At 43.8% G+C, this 16,066-nt stretch overlaps 1 protein-coding gene and 1 long non-coding RNA gene across 2 annotated transcripts in view; both read left to right on the forward strand.

Annotated features, from left to right (window-relative positions):
- Nucleotides 1–16,066, forward strand: part of LOC144680013 (uncharacterized) — a 773,835-nt gene that overhangs the window by 707,519 nt on the left and 50,250 nt on the right. The window lies entirely within an intron of this gene.
- Nucleotides 12,784–16,066, forward strand: part of LOC144680008 (inositol monophosphatase 2-like) — a 53,533-nt gene continuing 50,250 nt past the window's right edge. The window contains exon 1 of the mRNA XM_078541089.1: nt 12,784–13,041. Within this exon, the coding sequence (XP_078397215.1) occupies nt 12,955–13,041 (87 nt within the window). The 5' untranslated portion in view covers nt 12,784–12,954. The remainder of the gene's footprint in view (nt 13,042–16,066) is intronic.

Consider the following 16,066-nt stretch of genomic DNA (forward strand, 5'->3'; position numbering starts at 1 on the left):
CTGACTCCAATCGTGTCAATGTGGCTGCGTCTGAGGTGTCTCAGCTGTGGAGGAATGGTCACTTTATACAAGGTTTCCCAGTTCCCCCCCCCCCCCCCCCCCCCCCCGCATGTGCTTGTGCGCTACCATCAGCTGCAGTGCAGCCCTTGCCCCCCACCCCCCACCCCACCCCTGGCCCCAAATCGCCTCAACCGCAGGGCAGCCCTTGCCCCTGGCACTGCACCATCAGCCAGCTGGGAAAAGTCAACTTGCTTGTGCCCTCACCCAAATGCACGATGCCTCAACCTTGAAGTCCAACAGGCGACCCTCGTGAGTGTTACTGTGCACTGACCTCCGAGTTCCCCTCATAGTGCAGCTTGGCAGGCGCATGCCTTATATATGCTGTTGTGAAACACCGCGGTGCTTGGATGATCCAGCGTGTTGGGATGATTCCGGAGAGCTGGGCTTATAGTGATGCATTAAAATGAAGTACCTGACGTCTGATGGCGGGAAACATGGCCCATCGTCGACACGCGTGATTGCAAACTGGCTTCACAACGTTGTGAAATTTTTGGCCTTCTCGCCATATCGCCCAGTCACACTGCCAAACACGCCCGCTGCCAATGGGCATGGAAAATTCCACCCACGGTCACTATTGCTGAGGCAAGCTGTCAATTCCAGATTTTATTAATTGAATTCAAATTCCACCAACTGCCATGGTGGGATTTCAGCCCAGGTCCCCAGTGCATTAGCATGGGTTTCTGGATTACTAGTTCAGTGATTTACCACTGCGCCACCATCTTCCTCATGTATTGGTGGATATTGAGGAATCTGGCACAGTGCACATGCTTAGACTGTAGCACCCTCACACTGCCAAACCCAGGCGTCGTTCCCCATTCCTTTCCGCTGATGGTAATAGTTCTGGATATTGCTTCCACAGTTGCAAGCGTAAGGCATAAATTTATTTGATGGTGCAAGTACACGGTCCAAAGGTCATGATTTAGACTTAAGCAAGTAAAAATGTCAGGCGGTTTCATAATGTGCGGCATGACAATGAATTGAGGACCTGCACTGGTTTCTTGGTGTGTTAGAATGGAGGCAGTGTAGTGTTACTGGCCAATTGGCAGGTCTCACCATTGGAACAGCATCCAAACTGGTCAACCAGTTCCTTCCTAACAGCATTGTTGAACCAAATAATGTTACAACTGGTCCAAATTTAATCTGAAGCTCCCAGATTTAAAGCAGTTAGTTTTTGAACCTGGATTGCTTAGTCACTTTTTCACTAGAAGGAGCAAAGGGCGGTTATTTGGTTTGGTGATTTATAACAATGTCATATTATACTCACCTTGGACAGAGTTACTGAGAGTGATGATACCAGAAAGCTGAATGAATAGATGAACTTGAAGCTGCATCATTCCTGGTCTATGACTGTTATTTCCATTTCCAGTCAGCCTCAGTAACTCCTTTGGGAGACTGAAGACATTTACTGATGGAAACTGTATGTTCCCAACTCTCAATGACCAGTTCTTTTCGCAATGCTGGTACTAGGTCATGCGGGGACTTCTAAGGATTGCAAAACTAGGTGAAAATATCACCTAATATATTTTTCCAAGCTTGCAGCATGCGTGTTAACAGCATGACAAATATTTCTAACAAAGTAGTTTTCACCTTTATTTATGAAATTGGTGAGATACATAGAAATGTGAAAAGAGCCATTCAGCCCAATCAGTCTGCAAGGCCATTTTCTTTAAAGGCTAGTAATCTAACATGAAGGGGTCTTGTGGCACAGTGGGTAGTGTCACTACCTCTGGGCTGGAAACTCTGCGTTCAAGTCCCATTTCAGGTCCTTGATGGCGAAAGAAGGGGTATTCATAATGTGGTCAAACAGGTTGATTATCAACCTGTAAACCCTTTCAATATACCTGATGACAGGTGGTAGGAATGTTTCCTGGTCAGCCATGTTGCAGAAGACAATGGCAATCCACTGCAGTACTTTCCCAAGCATAATCATGGACCAGTCTATGGTTGTCAATGCCCTTTTAGGGCATCATGAACCTAACATGGCATTGCCCATAAGTGGTTATGTTGTTGTAAGGTGAGGCTAGGAATGAGTACATAGACGTTGCAATACATATGGAAAGAGGTCATTCGATCCATGTTGGCATTTATCTTGCACATGAGCAACTTGTTCAAATCACAATTACCCAACCCTGTTCCTACATCACATCAACTCCTCTTCCTTCACCTATCTCTACAACTCATATAGTGAATGTTGACAGATTCTGTGTCCACCACTAACCCTGGAAGTAAATTCCATATCTTCACAGCTCTTTAAGTAAGGAAGTTTCTCCTATACTCAGTCCTAAACCTTTTACATTTAATCTTGTGGTTATGACTCACAACCTGACTTCAACTAATAGACACAGTCTGCTTCTATTTACTCTGTTCCACCCTTTCAGAATTTTAAACGCTTCAATCATATTGCTCCATAATCTGCATCATTCTAATTTACAGAAGACCCAATTTTTCAAGCTGTTCGTCATATTTATATTTCTCATATGAGGGAGCATCCGAGGGAATTTGCATTGTATTCTTTCTAAAGCCTCAATAACCTTCCTAATGTGATATATTGAAGTCTTATATAGGCTCAGCACTACCTCTTGACTTTTCAAGAATGTGAAGAAATGTAGAATTCTTTAGCTATTTTGCAGCTTTATCAATGTTAGGTGCTGTCGTTCCATAGAACCATAGAACACTACAGCACAGAAAAACAGGCCATTCGGCCCTTCTAGTCTGTGCCGAAATATTATTCCGCTAGTCCCATTGACCTGCCCCCGGTCCATAACCCTCCAGACCTCTCCCATCCATGTATCTATCCAACTTATTCTTAAAACTTAAGAGTGAGCCCGCATTTACCATGTCAGATGGTAGCCCGTTCCACACTCTCACCACTCTCTGAGTGAAGAAGTTCCCCCTAATGTTCCCCCTAAACCTTTCCTCTTTCACCCTAAAGCCATGTCCTCTCATGTTTATCTCTCCTAATCTAAGTGGAAAGAGCCTACTCGCATTTACTCTGTCTATACCCCTCATAATTTTGTAAACTTCTATCAAATCTCCCCTCATTCTTCTACGCTCCAAGGAATAAAGTACTAACCTGTTTAATCTTTCCCTGTAACTCAACTCCTGAAGACCCGGCAACATCCTAGTAAATCTTCTCTGCACTCTTTCAATCTTACTGATATCCTTCCTGTAGTTAGGCGACCAGAACTGCACACAATACTCCAAAGTTGGCCTCACCAATATCTTGTACAACCTCACCATAATATCCCAACTCCTATACTCAATACTTTGATTTATGAAGGCCAGTATGCGAAAAGCTTTCTTTACAACCCTGTCTACCTGTGACGCCAATTTCAGGGAATTATGTATCTGAACTCCCAGATCCCTTTGTTCCCCCGCACTCCTCAGTGCCCTACCATTTGCTGTGTATGTCCTACCTTGGTTTGTCCTTCCAAAATGCAACACCTCACACTTTTCTGCATTAAATTCCATCTGCCATTTTCTGGCCCATTTTTCCAGTTGGTCCAGATCCCTCTGCAAGCTTTGAAAGCCTTCCTCGCTGTCCACAATGCCTCCAATCTTAGTGTCATCAGCAAACTTGCTGATCCAATTTACCACATTATCATCCAGATCATTGATATAGACAACAAACAACAATGGTCCCAGCACAGATCCCTGAGGCACACCACTAGTCACAGGCGTCCAGTCTGAGAAGCAATCATCAACTACCACTCTCTGTCTTCTCCCACACAGCCAATTTCGAATCCAGTTTACAATCTCTCCATGGATACCAAGTGTCTGAACCTTCTGAACTAACCTCCCATGTGGGACCTTGTCAAAGGCCTTACTAAAGTCCATGTAGACAACATCCACAGCCTTTCCTTCATCTACTTTCTTGGTAACCTCCTCGAAAAACTCTACATGGTTCGTTAAACACGACCTACCACACACAAAGCCATGCTGACTATCCTTAATCAGCCCTTGGCTGTCCAAATAATTGTATATCCGATCTCTCAGAACACCTTCGAATAATTTACCTACTACTGACATCAGGCTCACTGGCCTGTAATTACCTGGTTTACTTTTGGAGCCTTTTTTAAACAACAGAACAACATGAGCTACCCTCCAATCCTCCAGCACCTCATCCGTGGCTAAGGACATTTTAAATATTTCTGCCAGGGCCCCTGCAATTTCTACACTAGTCTCCCTCAAGGTCCGAGGGAATATCATGTCAGGCCTGGGGGATTTATCTACCTTTATTCGCTGTAAGGCAGCAAGCACCTCCTCCTCTTTAATCTCCATATGTTCCATGAAACTACTGTTTGTTTCCCTTCCTTCCTTACACACTATGCCAGTTTCCTGCGTAAATACTGATGCAAAAAAACTGTTTAAGATCTCCCCCATCTCGTGAGGCTCCACACATAGATGACCACTCTGATCTTCAAGGGGACCAATTGTGTCCCTTACTATCCTTTTACTCTTAATATACTTGTAGAAACCCTTCGGGTTTACCTTCACATTATCTGCCAAAGCAACCTCATGTCTTCTTTTTGCCTTCCTGATTTCCTTTTTTAGTATTTTCTTACATTTTCTATACTCTACAAGTACCTCATTTGCTCCTTGTTGCCTATATTTGTTCATGTCCAAATATCTTAGTTCTTCCACAATAGCAACTATTTCAATTCAGAGTATAATATTGTTGCTTTCTCTTTAACTAAGATGCATCACCTCACACTTACATTTAATTTAAACTGCAACTTTTTAGCCCATTTGACCAATATTCCTTTACAGCTTCCTTTGGCCTTCTATTTTAATACCAACAGCAAACTTGATCATTACTCTCTTTAGGCCTGTATCCAGATTGTTGGTGTACACACTGGTCCTCAGTCAGAACTGACTACATTGCCAAAGAGGTGAAAAGAGACTCTCTTCTTGATCTCGTGGAAGCAATTGACAACTTTTACAACACCATGCATCTCCTAACAGATCTGGGCAGGTAATGGATTTAAAACTTGACAGATTTGGCAGAATTATAAAAACGTAGCAATGACATGCCACTTGTTCTGATGAAAGGTCATCAGCCCGAAACCTTCATTCTGTTTCTTTCTCCCCGGATGCTGCCTGACCTACTGAGCATTTTCAACATTTTCTGTTTTTATTTCAGATTTCCAGCACCTGCTGTATTTTGCTTTCATGATACAGCAATAACACCACCGAATTTTCATAATTTCTTTGCTTTTCCTTTAAATTGCAATGCAGTAGAACTTCAAAAAAATGCAATAACCACAAATATTAAAAGCACTACAGCATTCAAATATCACAATGCTGATGTAATCTAGTATATTAAGTACAAGAAGTCATGATCATGATTAAAACAGACTTTAGTCTCATCCTTCTCTCTCTGCCTAAAGTGGCAAGCTACCAAGAAATACATGCAGATGGGTAGGAATTAAAATGTTAATAAGGGATTAAATTAAACATAGCAGCTTAACATGTTTATGATTGAGTAAACAAGTTGCATTTTTCCATATATATTGCCTTTGTCAACAGGTTCTGTTATCATTCAAACAAAACACACAATATGTGATTTAGAGTTCTTCCATGCGCCTGCCATTTTGTCTGACCTTTTCATTTAACGGATGATTTGTTTTAAAAGATGGAGCAGAAAAGCCTTTGCTTCTTTTGGATGGCACACAAATATAGGTTAACAACAGCATTAACAGCTTTTTAAACCTATAACAGCAACAGACTTAAATTAGTAACACTGTACAGTAAATACATCGTTTGAAAGTGCCAGACATGATCTTCTTATGATCTATCACATTGTTAAATTGTACAAAATGTGGATTTGGATACAGAACATAGCTTTTGACTAAAATGTGTAAATAAAAATTTTCCAATGTAGTGGCGAGTTTTAGACACTCTCAACTGAAAGCATATCATTTCCGCCTGGTTTTCTGAGGGTGGTTTATTTGTGTAGATTCAGAATGAGTGTAAGAAGCAGAGTATTGCTTTAAGCAGAAAATTGCATGCAGGTGAAGTTTAAAAGAAGGGGGACAAAAAAAACCAAAAGCCTTTAAAATAACTCAGAAGATATCTGAACTCATTAGCAGCTTTTGCCAAGGGAGGGTGAAACTAAGTGAAGGAAAGTCCAAATTTGCAGCTTGTATCTCAGGAAAGCGATGGAGCAACCACCACCTGACCAACCAGCCCCCATCCTCCCTCACCCCACTGCTGTTAATGTCATGTCAATTACATTGTTAAAGTTAAGAGAAACAGATGGTAGGTATTAATTGTCTTTGAGAACAAATAAATAGGGATAGCTGGGACATCGGTTTGAGTGGGAGGAGAGCGGTGAGGCTGAACAAGTCAATAAGCTCTCTCAATAAAGAAAAACTGTGTGTCTTAGTTTTGCTTGGCTTCCAATATTTGATAGCTGTTCAAGTGGAGGGAGTACTGCAATGCACTTTGTACCATTCAACAACAGCAACTTGTTTATATAGTACCTTTAACATAGTGAGACAGCCCAAGGTGCTTCACATGAGCATAATAAGACAAAGTTGGACACTGATCTGCCTATGGAGAAATTAGAACAGATGACCAAAACTCTGGTTAGAGAGGGATGTTTTTAAGAAGCAACTTAAAGGGCAAGAGAAAAAGGTCAGAGACAGAGAGTCTTCAGGCTGGAAGTCCAGAGCTTATGGCCTAGACAGCTGATGCTGAGTTTTCCCAAGGATGGATGATTGAAATCAGGGAGGTGCAAGGGACCAAAATAGAAGGAGCACTGAGATCTTGGAAATTTGTAAAGCTGGTGAAGGTTACAGAGGTAAGGAGGAGCAAGGCCATGGAGAGATTTGAAAGCAAAGATGATAATTTTAACATTGATGTGTTGGCTGACTGGGAGTCAATTCCACATCACTGTTCCCAAAGGTTTGATTTGCAGTACATGTACAGGAAGGTAGATGCAAGTTTCAGGCAACAACCGACCGCTACTATCACTGAATGTACAAGCCCTATGTTGCATCTTGCTGCAGATATCCTTGCAACAGATGTTACGGCTCTGCATTTGACCATCTACTGACCTGGATCCAGTGGTTAGCTACATCCCAAGGTCAATGACAAGCTTTTAAAACCAAAGATGATATCTTACAGCTTTAGAAATACTGTCTCTTAGGAAGGATGTCAAGACTTTGGAGAGAGTGCACAGGAAATTTACAAGAATTTAGCTGTGATACAGGACTTCATTTATGCAGAGAATCTTGAGAAGCTGGGATTGTTCTCCACAAAGACTCCACATGAGGGCCCCAGCATCACAGATGCCAGTCCTCAGCCAATTTGATTCACTCCATGTGGTATCAAGAAATAGCTGTAAGGCACTGGATACTCCAAAGGCTATGGGCCCTGACAACATCCCAGCAGTAGCATTGAAGACTTGTGCTTCAGAACTAGCTGCATCCCTGGTCAAGCTGCTGCAGTACAGCTTACAACACTGGCAATGTGGAAAATTGCGTAGGTAAATCCTGTACACAAAAAGCAGGATAAATCCATCCTGGCCCGGTATCAATCAGTCTACTCTTGATCACCAGTAGAGTGATGTAAGGTGTTGTTGACAGTGCTATCAAGCAGCACTTACTCAGCAATAACATGCTCAGTGAGGCCCAGTTTGGATTCTGCTAAGGCCACTCAGTTCCAGACTTAATTACAGCCTTAGTTCAAGCATGGAAAAAAAGAGCTAAACTCGAGAGTTGAGATAGGAGTAACTGCCTTTGACATAAAGGCAGCATTTGACCGAGTGTAGCGTCAGGGAGCTCCGGCAAAATTGAAGTCAATGGGAATCAGGAAAAAAGCTCTGTACAGTTTTGAGTCATGCCCAGCACAAAGGAAAGTGGTTGTTGGAGGTCAATCATCTCAGTTCCAGGATATCACTGCAGGAGTTCCTCAAGGTGATGTCCTTCACCCCAAATATCTTCAGCTGCTTCATCAATGACCTTCCCTGCTTCATAAGGTCAGGAGTGGGGATGTCTGCTGATGATTGCACAGTGTTCAGTACCATTTATGAGTCCTCAGATACTGAATCAGTCTGTGCTTGCATGCAGTAAGCAGTGGAAAATTGGACAACATTCAGACATGGGCTGATTGTGGCAAGTAATATTCACGCCACACAAATGCCAAGCAATGACCATCTCCAACAAGAGAGAATCTAATTACCTCCCCTTGACATTCAATAGCACTACTATTGCTGAATCCACCACCATCAACACCCTGAGGGTTACCATTGACCAGAAACTGAATTGGACCATTCATATAAATACTGTGGCTACACTACAAAGCAGGTCAGAGACTGTGAACTCTACCTTGAGTAACTCGCCTCCTGATTCCCCAAAGCATATCCACCATCTGCAAGACACAAGTCAGGGATGTGATGCAATACTCTAGCCTGGATGAATGCAGCTCCAACCACACAAGAAGCTTCACACCATCCAGGACAAAGCAGCCTGTTTGATTGGCACCTCATCCACCACCTTAAACATTCACTCCTTCCGCCACCAGCACAGTGGCAGCACTGTGTACTATCCACAAGAAGCACTGCAGCATCTTGCCCAGACTCTTTCGACAACACCTACCAAACCTGCAACCTCTACCACCTTGAGGGACAAGGGCAGCAGATACATGGAATGCCACTGCCTACTAGTTCCCCTCCAAGCTGCACACCATCCTGGTTTGGAATTACATTGTCATTCCTTCAGTCACACAGGATCAAAATACTGGAACTCCCTTTCTAAAAGCACTGTGGGGCAGCTCACCATCGCGTTCTCATAAGCAACAAATGTTGAACTTGCCATTGATGTCCACATCCCATGAATAATGGAAAAGGGGGGATTTAATAGAGATGTTCACAATCATAAAAGGTTTGATGGGTAAATAAGGGGAAGCTAACTTGAATGATAGAAGGATTGGTAGCCAGAGGACATAGCCTTAAAGTAATTAAAAAAAGACAAGCTAAGCAGTTTTTTTCATTCTTTCATGTGATGTGGACGTCACTGGCAAGGCCAGAATTTGTCACCCATTCCTAATTGCCCTTGCGAAGGTGGTGCTGAGCCACCTTCTTGAACCACTGCAGTCCATCTGGTGTGGGTACACCCTCAATGCTGATAGGGAGGCAGTTCCAAGATTTTGATACAGCAATAGTGAAAGAACAGTGAATAGTTCCAAGTTAGGATGGTGTGTGGTTTGGAGGTGGTAGTGTTCCCATATTTCTGTTGCCCTTGTTCTTCTAGGTGGTAGAGGTTGCAGGTTTGCATGGTGCTGCAGTACATCTTGTATATAGCACAAATTTCTGCCACTGTGTGTTGGTGTTGAAGGGAGTGAATGTTTAAGTTGGTTGATGGGTGCCAATCAAATGGGCTGCTTTGTCCTGGATGGTGTCAAACTTCTTGAGTGTTGTTGGAGCTGCACTCATCCAGGCAAGTGGAGAGTATTCCATCACACTCCTGACTTGTGCCTTGTAGGTGGTGGATTGGCTTTGGGGAGTCAGGAGGTGAGTTATTCACTGCAGGATTCCTAGCCTCTGACCTGCTCTTGTAGCCACTGTATTCATATGGCTAGTCCAGTTCAGTTTCTGGTCAATGGTAACCCCCAGGATGTTGGTAGTGGTAATGCCAGGATGTTAGTAATGGTAATGCCATTAAATGTCAAGGGGCGATGGTTGGAGTCTCTCTTGTTCGAGATGGTCATTGCCTGGCCCTTGTGTGGCACGAATGTTACTTGCCACTTGTCGGCCCAAGCCTGGATATTATCCAGGTCTTGCTGCCTTTGGACATGGACTGCTTCAGTATCTGAGGAGTCATGAATGGTCCTGAACATTGTGCATGCATTAGCGAACATCCCCACTTCTGACCTTATGATGAAGGGATTTTTATTTATGCAGTGAGTTATTATGATCTGGAGAGCACTGCCTAAATGGATGGTGGAAGCATATTCAATGGTAACATTCATAGGGATTTGGATAAATACCTGAAGGGGAAAACTTAATAGAGGAAACAGCAGAGTCATGGGATTAATTGGACAGCTATTTCAAAGAGCCAGCACGGACACAATGGGCCAAGTGGCCTCCTTACATGCTGTATCATTTAACGTTTCGAGTCCGTATGACTCTTCAACAGAACTAAGGAAAAATAGAAGAGAGGTGAAATATAAGCTGGTTTAAGTGGGGGTGGACAAGTAGAGCTGGGTAGAGGGCCAGTGATAGGTGGAGATTGCCAAAGATGTCATAGGCAAAAGGACAAAGAAGTGTTGATGGTGGTGATATTAGCTAAGAAATGTGCTAATAGGTGACATTAAGCGTAGAAAGCAGGACGAACAAGGTACAGATACCCTAGTGGGGGTGGGGTGGGGGGAAGGGATCGAAATAGGCTAAAAGGTAGAGATAAAACAATGGATGGAAATACATTTAAAAATAATGGAGATAGGCGGGAAAAGAAAAATCTATATAAATTATTGGAAAAAAGGGGGATCGGAAAGGGGGTGGAGATGGAGGAGAGAGTTCATGATCTAAAGTTGTTGAACTCAATATTCAGTCCGGAAGGCTGTAAAGTGTCTAGTTGGAAGATAAGGTGCTGTTCCTCCAGTTTGCGGTGAGCTTCACTGGAACATTGCAGCAAGCCAAGGACGGACATGTGGACAAGAGAGCAGGGTAGATTGTTGAAATGGCAAGCGACAGGGAGGTCTGGGTAATGCTTGCGGACAGACCGAAGGTGTTCCGCAACGCGGTAACCCAGTCTGCGCTTGGTCTCTCCAATGTAGAGGAAACCACTTTGGGAGCAACAAATGCAGTAGACTAAATTAAGGGAAGTGCAAGTGAAATGCTGCTTCACATGAAAGGAATGTTTGGGCCCTTGGACGGTGAGGAGAGGGGAAGTAAAGGGGCAGGTGTTGCACCTTCTGCGGTTGCATGGGAAGGTGCCGTGGGAGGGGGTTGAGGTCTAGGGGGTGATTGAGGAGTGGACCAGGGTGTCCCAGAGGGAACGATCCCTGTGGAATGCCGCCGGGGGGTGAAGGGAAGATGTGTTTGGTAGTGGCATCATGCTGGAGTTGGCGGAAATGGCGGAGGATGATCCTTTGAATGCGGAGGCTGGTGAAGTGATAAGTGAGGACATGGGGGACCCTATCATGGATATCGGAGGGAGATGAAGGTGTGAGGGCAGCACTTTACAGCCTTCCGGACTGAATATTGAGTTCAACAACTTTAGATCATGAACGCTCTCCTCCATCCCAACCCCCTCTCCGATCCCCCTTTTTTCCAATAATTTATATAGATTTTTCTTTTCCCACCTATTTCCATTATTTTTAAATATATTTCCATCCATTGTTTTATCTCTACCTTTTAGCCTATTTCGATCCCTTCCCCCCACTCCACCCCCACTAGGGCTATCTGTACCTTGCTCGTCCTGCTTTCTACCTTTAATGTCACCTATTAGCATATTCCTTAGATAATATCACCACCGTCAACACCTCTTTGTCCTTTTGTCTGTGACATCTTTTGGCTATCTCCACCAATCACTGGCCCTCTATCCAGCTCTACCTGTCCCACCCACCCCCCTTAAACCAGCTTATATTTCACCTCTTCTCTATTTTTCCTTAGTTCTGTTGAAGAGTCATACGGACTTGAAACATTAACTGTGTTCCTCTCTGCAGATGCTGTCAGACCTGCTGAGTTTTTCCAGGTATTTTTATTTTTGTTTTTGTTTTGGATTTCCAGCATCCGCAGTTTTTTGCTTTTATGCTGTATCATTGCCTGATTTAAACATAATTAGTCATAGTCCACAAAGGACTAAAGACTCTAGAGAGACACACAGGGTTATATAGCTCAAAGAGCAGCATTCCACATTAAACACAGGCAAAGGCAAGGAGGCAGGCCTGCATCAACTACCGCAGCCAGTACAGGCATTGAACCTAAACCTTAGCGTCATTCTCCTCCACACTCCAACTGATCTAACCAACCCCTTAGTCTACCTCAATAATAAAGGCAAAATACTGGGGGATGCTGGAAATTTGAAACAAAAACAAGTGCCGGAAAAATTCAGCAGGTCTGACAGCATCTGTGGAGAGAAAGACAGAGTTAACGTTTCGAGTCCGTATGACTTTTTCAGGACTAAAGACAAGTCTACTTGATCATCTATAAGCAAGATTTGTCTTGTCAATAAGATATTTGGACCAATGAAGTGTAGATTAACAGTGCCTCGGGATGCAACCAAAATATCAGCACCGTCCCTTTGTGCCCATGCATTTTGTGTTGTGCTTAGTTTCTGACACCAGGCGGATTATGTTGAAAGCTACACATGGAGGTTTCCTGACAAGGGATCCGAAGCTGGGGACTCAAGCGTATCCCGAAGGATTACCTGCGATCGAATCTCGAAGCAGTTAACGTTTATCTGAATCTAACTAACAGGCAGTGTAGGAGTACAGCCCTGCCTTTGCTCTCCCTGTTTCATTTCGAGATTGTTCAGAGAGTCAAGATTTTAGAGGCGGAAGGGCGACGTAATACTATTTACGAACAATCAGCTTTCAGCCCAGTTTACAATGTAAAAATTCCAGTTTTACTGCAAAACTCTTGGCTTTGAGCCTTCAGGAATGAACTTCATGAAAACTTCATGCTGGCAAATGCAAAATGCTTGGTTGGGGAGGGAGTGGGGGGAAATTGGGGTATTTGGAAACACTTGGAAGCAGAGCAAACAGGATAGGATTTGAAGTTGTGAATTGTTTTCATTGAGTGTGCAGGTTGATAGCCGGGACACACACTAGAGAGCAGCAGAGAGAGAGAGAGACTGGTGTTGAGATAGAGATAGAGAGAGAGAGAGAGCCGGGTCAGCCGTTCAGAGACTCAGTCTGACGTAAGTGTAAGTGGAGGAGAAGGCGATGGCTGGGTCGGGGGAGAGGAGCAGCCAGCAGCCGCTGGAGAAGTGCCTGGAAGCGGCGGTGCAGGTGGCGCTGGAAGCGGGCCAGGTGAGGGAGCGATTCCCGGAGGTGGGGAGTGAGACTAAGTCAATGTGAGAGGGGGGGGGCTGAGCGGAGCAAAGGCTGACAGCGCCTCTGGGGTGATAATTCCCCTGACCCCCCTCCCCACTTAACCCAGGCCGATCAACAAGGGCAGGCAGGAGGTGTCGCCTTGGCTGTCCAGTGTTCTTTTTATTATTGGCACTTTGAGTCCTGCTGCTTTGGGACGGGTGGAAAGCACTCTTTCTAAATTTGCTTTGCAGGGGGGTGGGGGTGTAGGGTTAGGGTCTGGTCTGGCTATTTACTCTATGTTAAAGATCGGGCCACGCTCAGGAATGGAATGAAGCGCCAGTGTTGGCCTCTGGCCAGTTTTCAGGGTTCGGCTGATGGCTTAATTTAAAATCAGAACTGGGTTTTTAACAGGCAAAGTATGGCATGTGGAACCGGCTGTTAGGCCAAGAAAAGGGGGATGGGGGTGGGGGGAGAGCTTGGTCAAGGATATAGGATTTGTACAGCAGCGAGATCTGGGATTCAGTCCAGTCCCGGTACTGTTGGGGTGGGGGCTGCTGCTGTTGGTGATGTTTCTGTAAATCTTCAGTAAGATCTGCAGCCGACCCTCGCGTCTGCGGTTTTTTCGTGAATATATTTTGCAGATTATTTCAACAGGAGGCAGAAGTGCCAGGTTTGAAAGGAAACTGGATGCAACAACCTAGCTCCAGGTTTAGTGGAACCCCGCCCCCCCCAAGGTCTCTGAGCTCGAGTGAATGTCAGCCACTCTTTGAGGTTAAACTGCAAGCCCTTATATAGTTTGTGTAAGGGAGATGTAGCGTCCTGCTGCAGTCACACCAGTGACGTTTTATGAAGGTGAAGTGTGGAAGGAGATTAGACCACACTTGGAAGAGCCGTGCTCGGTTCTTGCTCTCCATGTTATGGAGAGAGGATACATGAAGGTGCAAAACAAATTGGTGAAGACGACGTCAGAGCTGAGGGGGTTATCGCCACCAGGGAAGACCGAACAGGCACTTTAGAGAAGGCTGGGGGAGGGAGGGACCTGTTAGAGGCCTCCAAGGTGATGATAAGGTCGACAGGGAGAAAATGTTTCCACTTGGGAATGCCTCCCAACAGCTATAAATGTGTAAGATGGCCACCACTAAATCCAGTGTTGAGTTCAGGAGAGTGGTTACATTGTCGAATTTACTGCCACCAAGGAATAGTTGAGGTGAGTAACACCAATGGATTTGAAGGGAAGCTAGATAAGTTCATGAGGCAGAAAGGAATAGAGGTTATGCTGACAGTGTGCCAAAGTAGGCTGGAAAGAGGCTTGTGTGGAGCATCAACTTTTATTTCTCTGTACATGATTTGACATTGAACCCATCCACTCAAATTTACACTTTCTTCTCTGGCCTTGCTCTGTTTATTTACCAATTATTTAATCTGACTGGTTAAGGAGATACATAGTTGCTTAGTCCTGTTCTCCCAGGCCCTGCGCCAAATGCTGAGTTTCTTTTACTGTACATCTAGCATCTTCAGCAACTTGCCAATCAAAAATTTTAAAAATCTTGTCATGCTCAGGAAAGATATGTCAATGTGCTGTGACAATAGCTGGATACGAACCCCCTAATGAATTCACACCTGCTGTTGTCTAGGTATTTACTGAAACTGAAATTTAATAGTCCCCCTCCCCCACTGACTCAGTGTCTGTGAGCTCAAAAAGAAAGGTGCTAGGAGAAACTAGTTCATCACAAGCAGGTGTGAACAGCCACCATTCATTGTGTAGCAATGAATTCTAACTTTGAATCATTGATGATTGAAATGGATTTCAGATAACACATTTTATTACTCCAAAACCAGCCTGAAACGAGGCAGTCTGCAGACTAGTAGGACACGCGGGACCATTCCTACAGCAAGAAGACAGAACTCTGCCTAACAGCCAGTCAGCTGAGGTGCTAATTTGTCTTTAGCTTCAAAGATTCATCTCTACAGAAATTTGGCCACCACGTCATGTGGAATCCAGTCTCCATTAGAGAACCCATCCAAGCCTGCAATGCTTGTGCCTTAAAATGACTGATTTAAACACATGCTTTTTTTCTTCTTCTTATTGTTACATTAATAACATAACTGCAGGCTTAATCTCTAGAAGTCATCTTTTTTTGTATGTGTGTTTGCATGCTTGAGGGAGTGAGTGTTTGTTGTGTTTACATTTCAGGGTGATGTGTAAATAAACGTTTATTTTTTCTTATTTAAACTTACCAGAACGCCTGTTTCATGTCTACTATTAAAAGAGACAGCACTCAAAGGGTTTTAAAACACTTCCTCGAAATATACATCTTGTGGCGAGCAACTGAGAGGTGAGGGAAAAGGGGATAAGTTATCCCACCACAACCTCTCTCCCACCCAAAACTAATAACACACACCATTAGATTCACTCCTACAGCAAATTATGGACCAATATTTTTTGACAGATAACAAGCAACTGCAATGGCCCAGATTTTGCAGCATGGCATCTCCTATTAATTCGATTTTCCCTTCCATATTTAGGTTTTTAAAACTTTTTACAAGGAAATTGCTGAAAGTGCAAACTGATAATGACATAGTGAGGATTGTGAAATTAACAGCACAGGATAGATAAGGAAGTGTAAATTAGATGTGAATTCAATGTCAAAGCAGGTACAGAAGAGAAGTAGAGGGAAAGAAGGATTCTATTGGGGCAGGAGAAGAGACAGAGAAGGAAAGTATTTTTTATTTAACATTGTAAGTTTAATAATCTCCAACTGCCATTAAAACCTGACAGAATGAGAGTCCACATTTATGAGTTTTCCATGCCAGGGAGGTTGATTAATGGTAATTAACATTTATCACATCATTAAAAGGGTACTTGGACTGAAGTGGACAAGACTTAACTTTCCGTGATGAGATTATTTCTACCAAGCAAATGCAGCAATTTCACGCTGTTCAACACATGTCAGACAGTGAGATCCCTTTGTGAAGCTAATGGTGGAGGGGTGCATCTCAGACAGAAACTTCTGGATTTCCA

Source organism: Cetorhinus maximus, chromosome 4 (assembly GCF_964194155.1).
Source record: "Cetorhinus maximus chromosome 4, sCetMax3.hap1.1, whole genome shotgun sequence".
NCBI classification, from domain to species: Eukaryota; Metazoa; Chordata; class Chondrichthyes; order Lamniformes; family Cetorhinidae; genus Cetorhinus; species Cetorhinus maximus.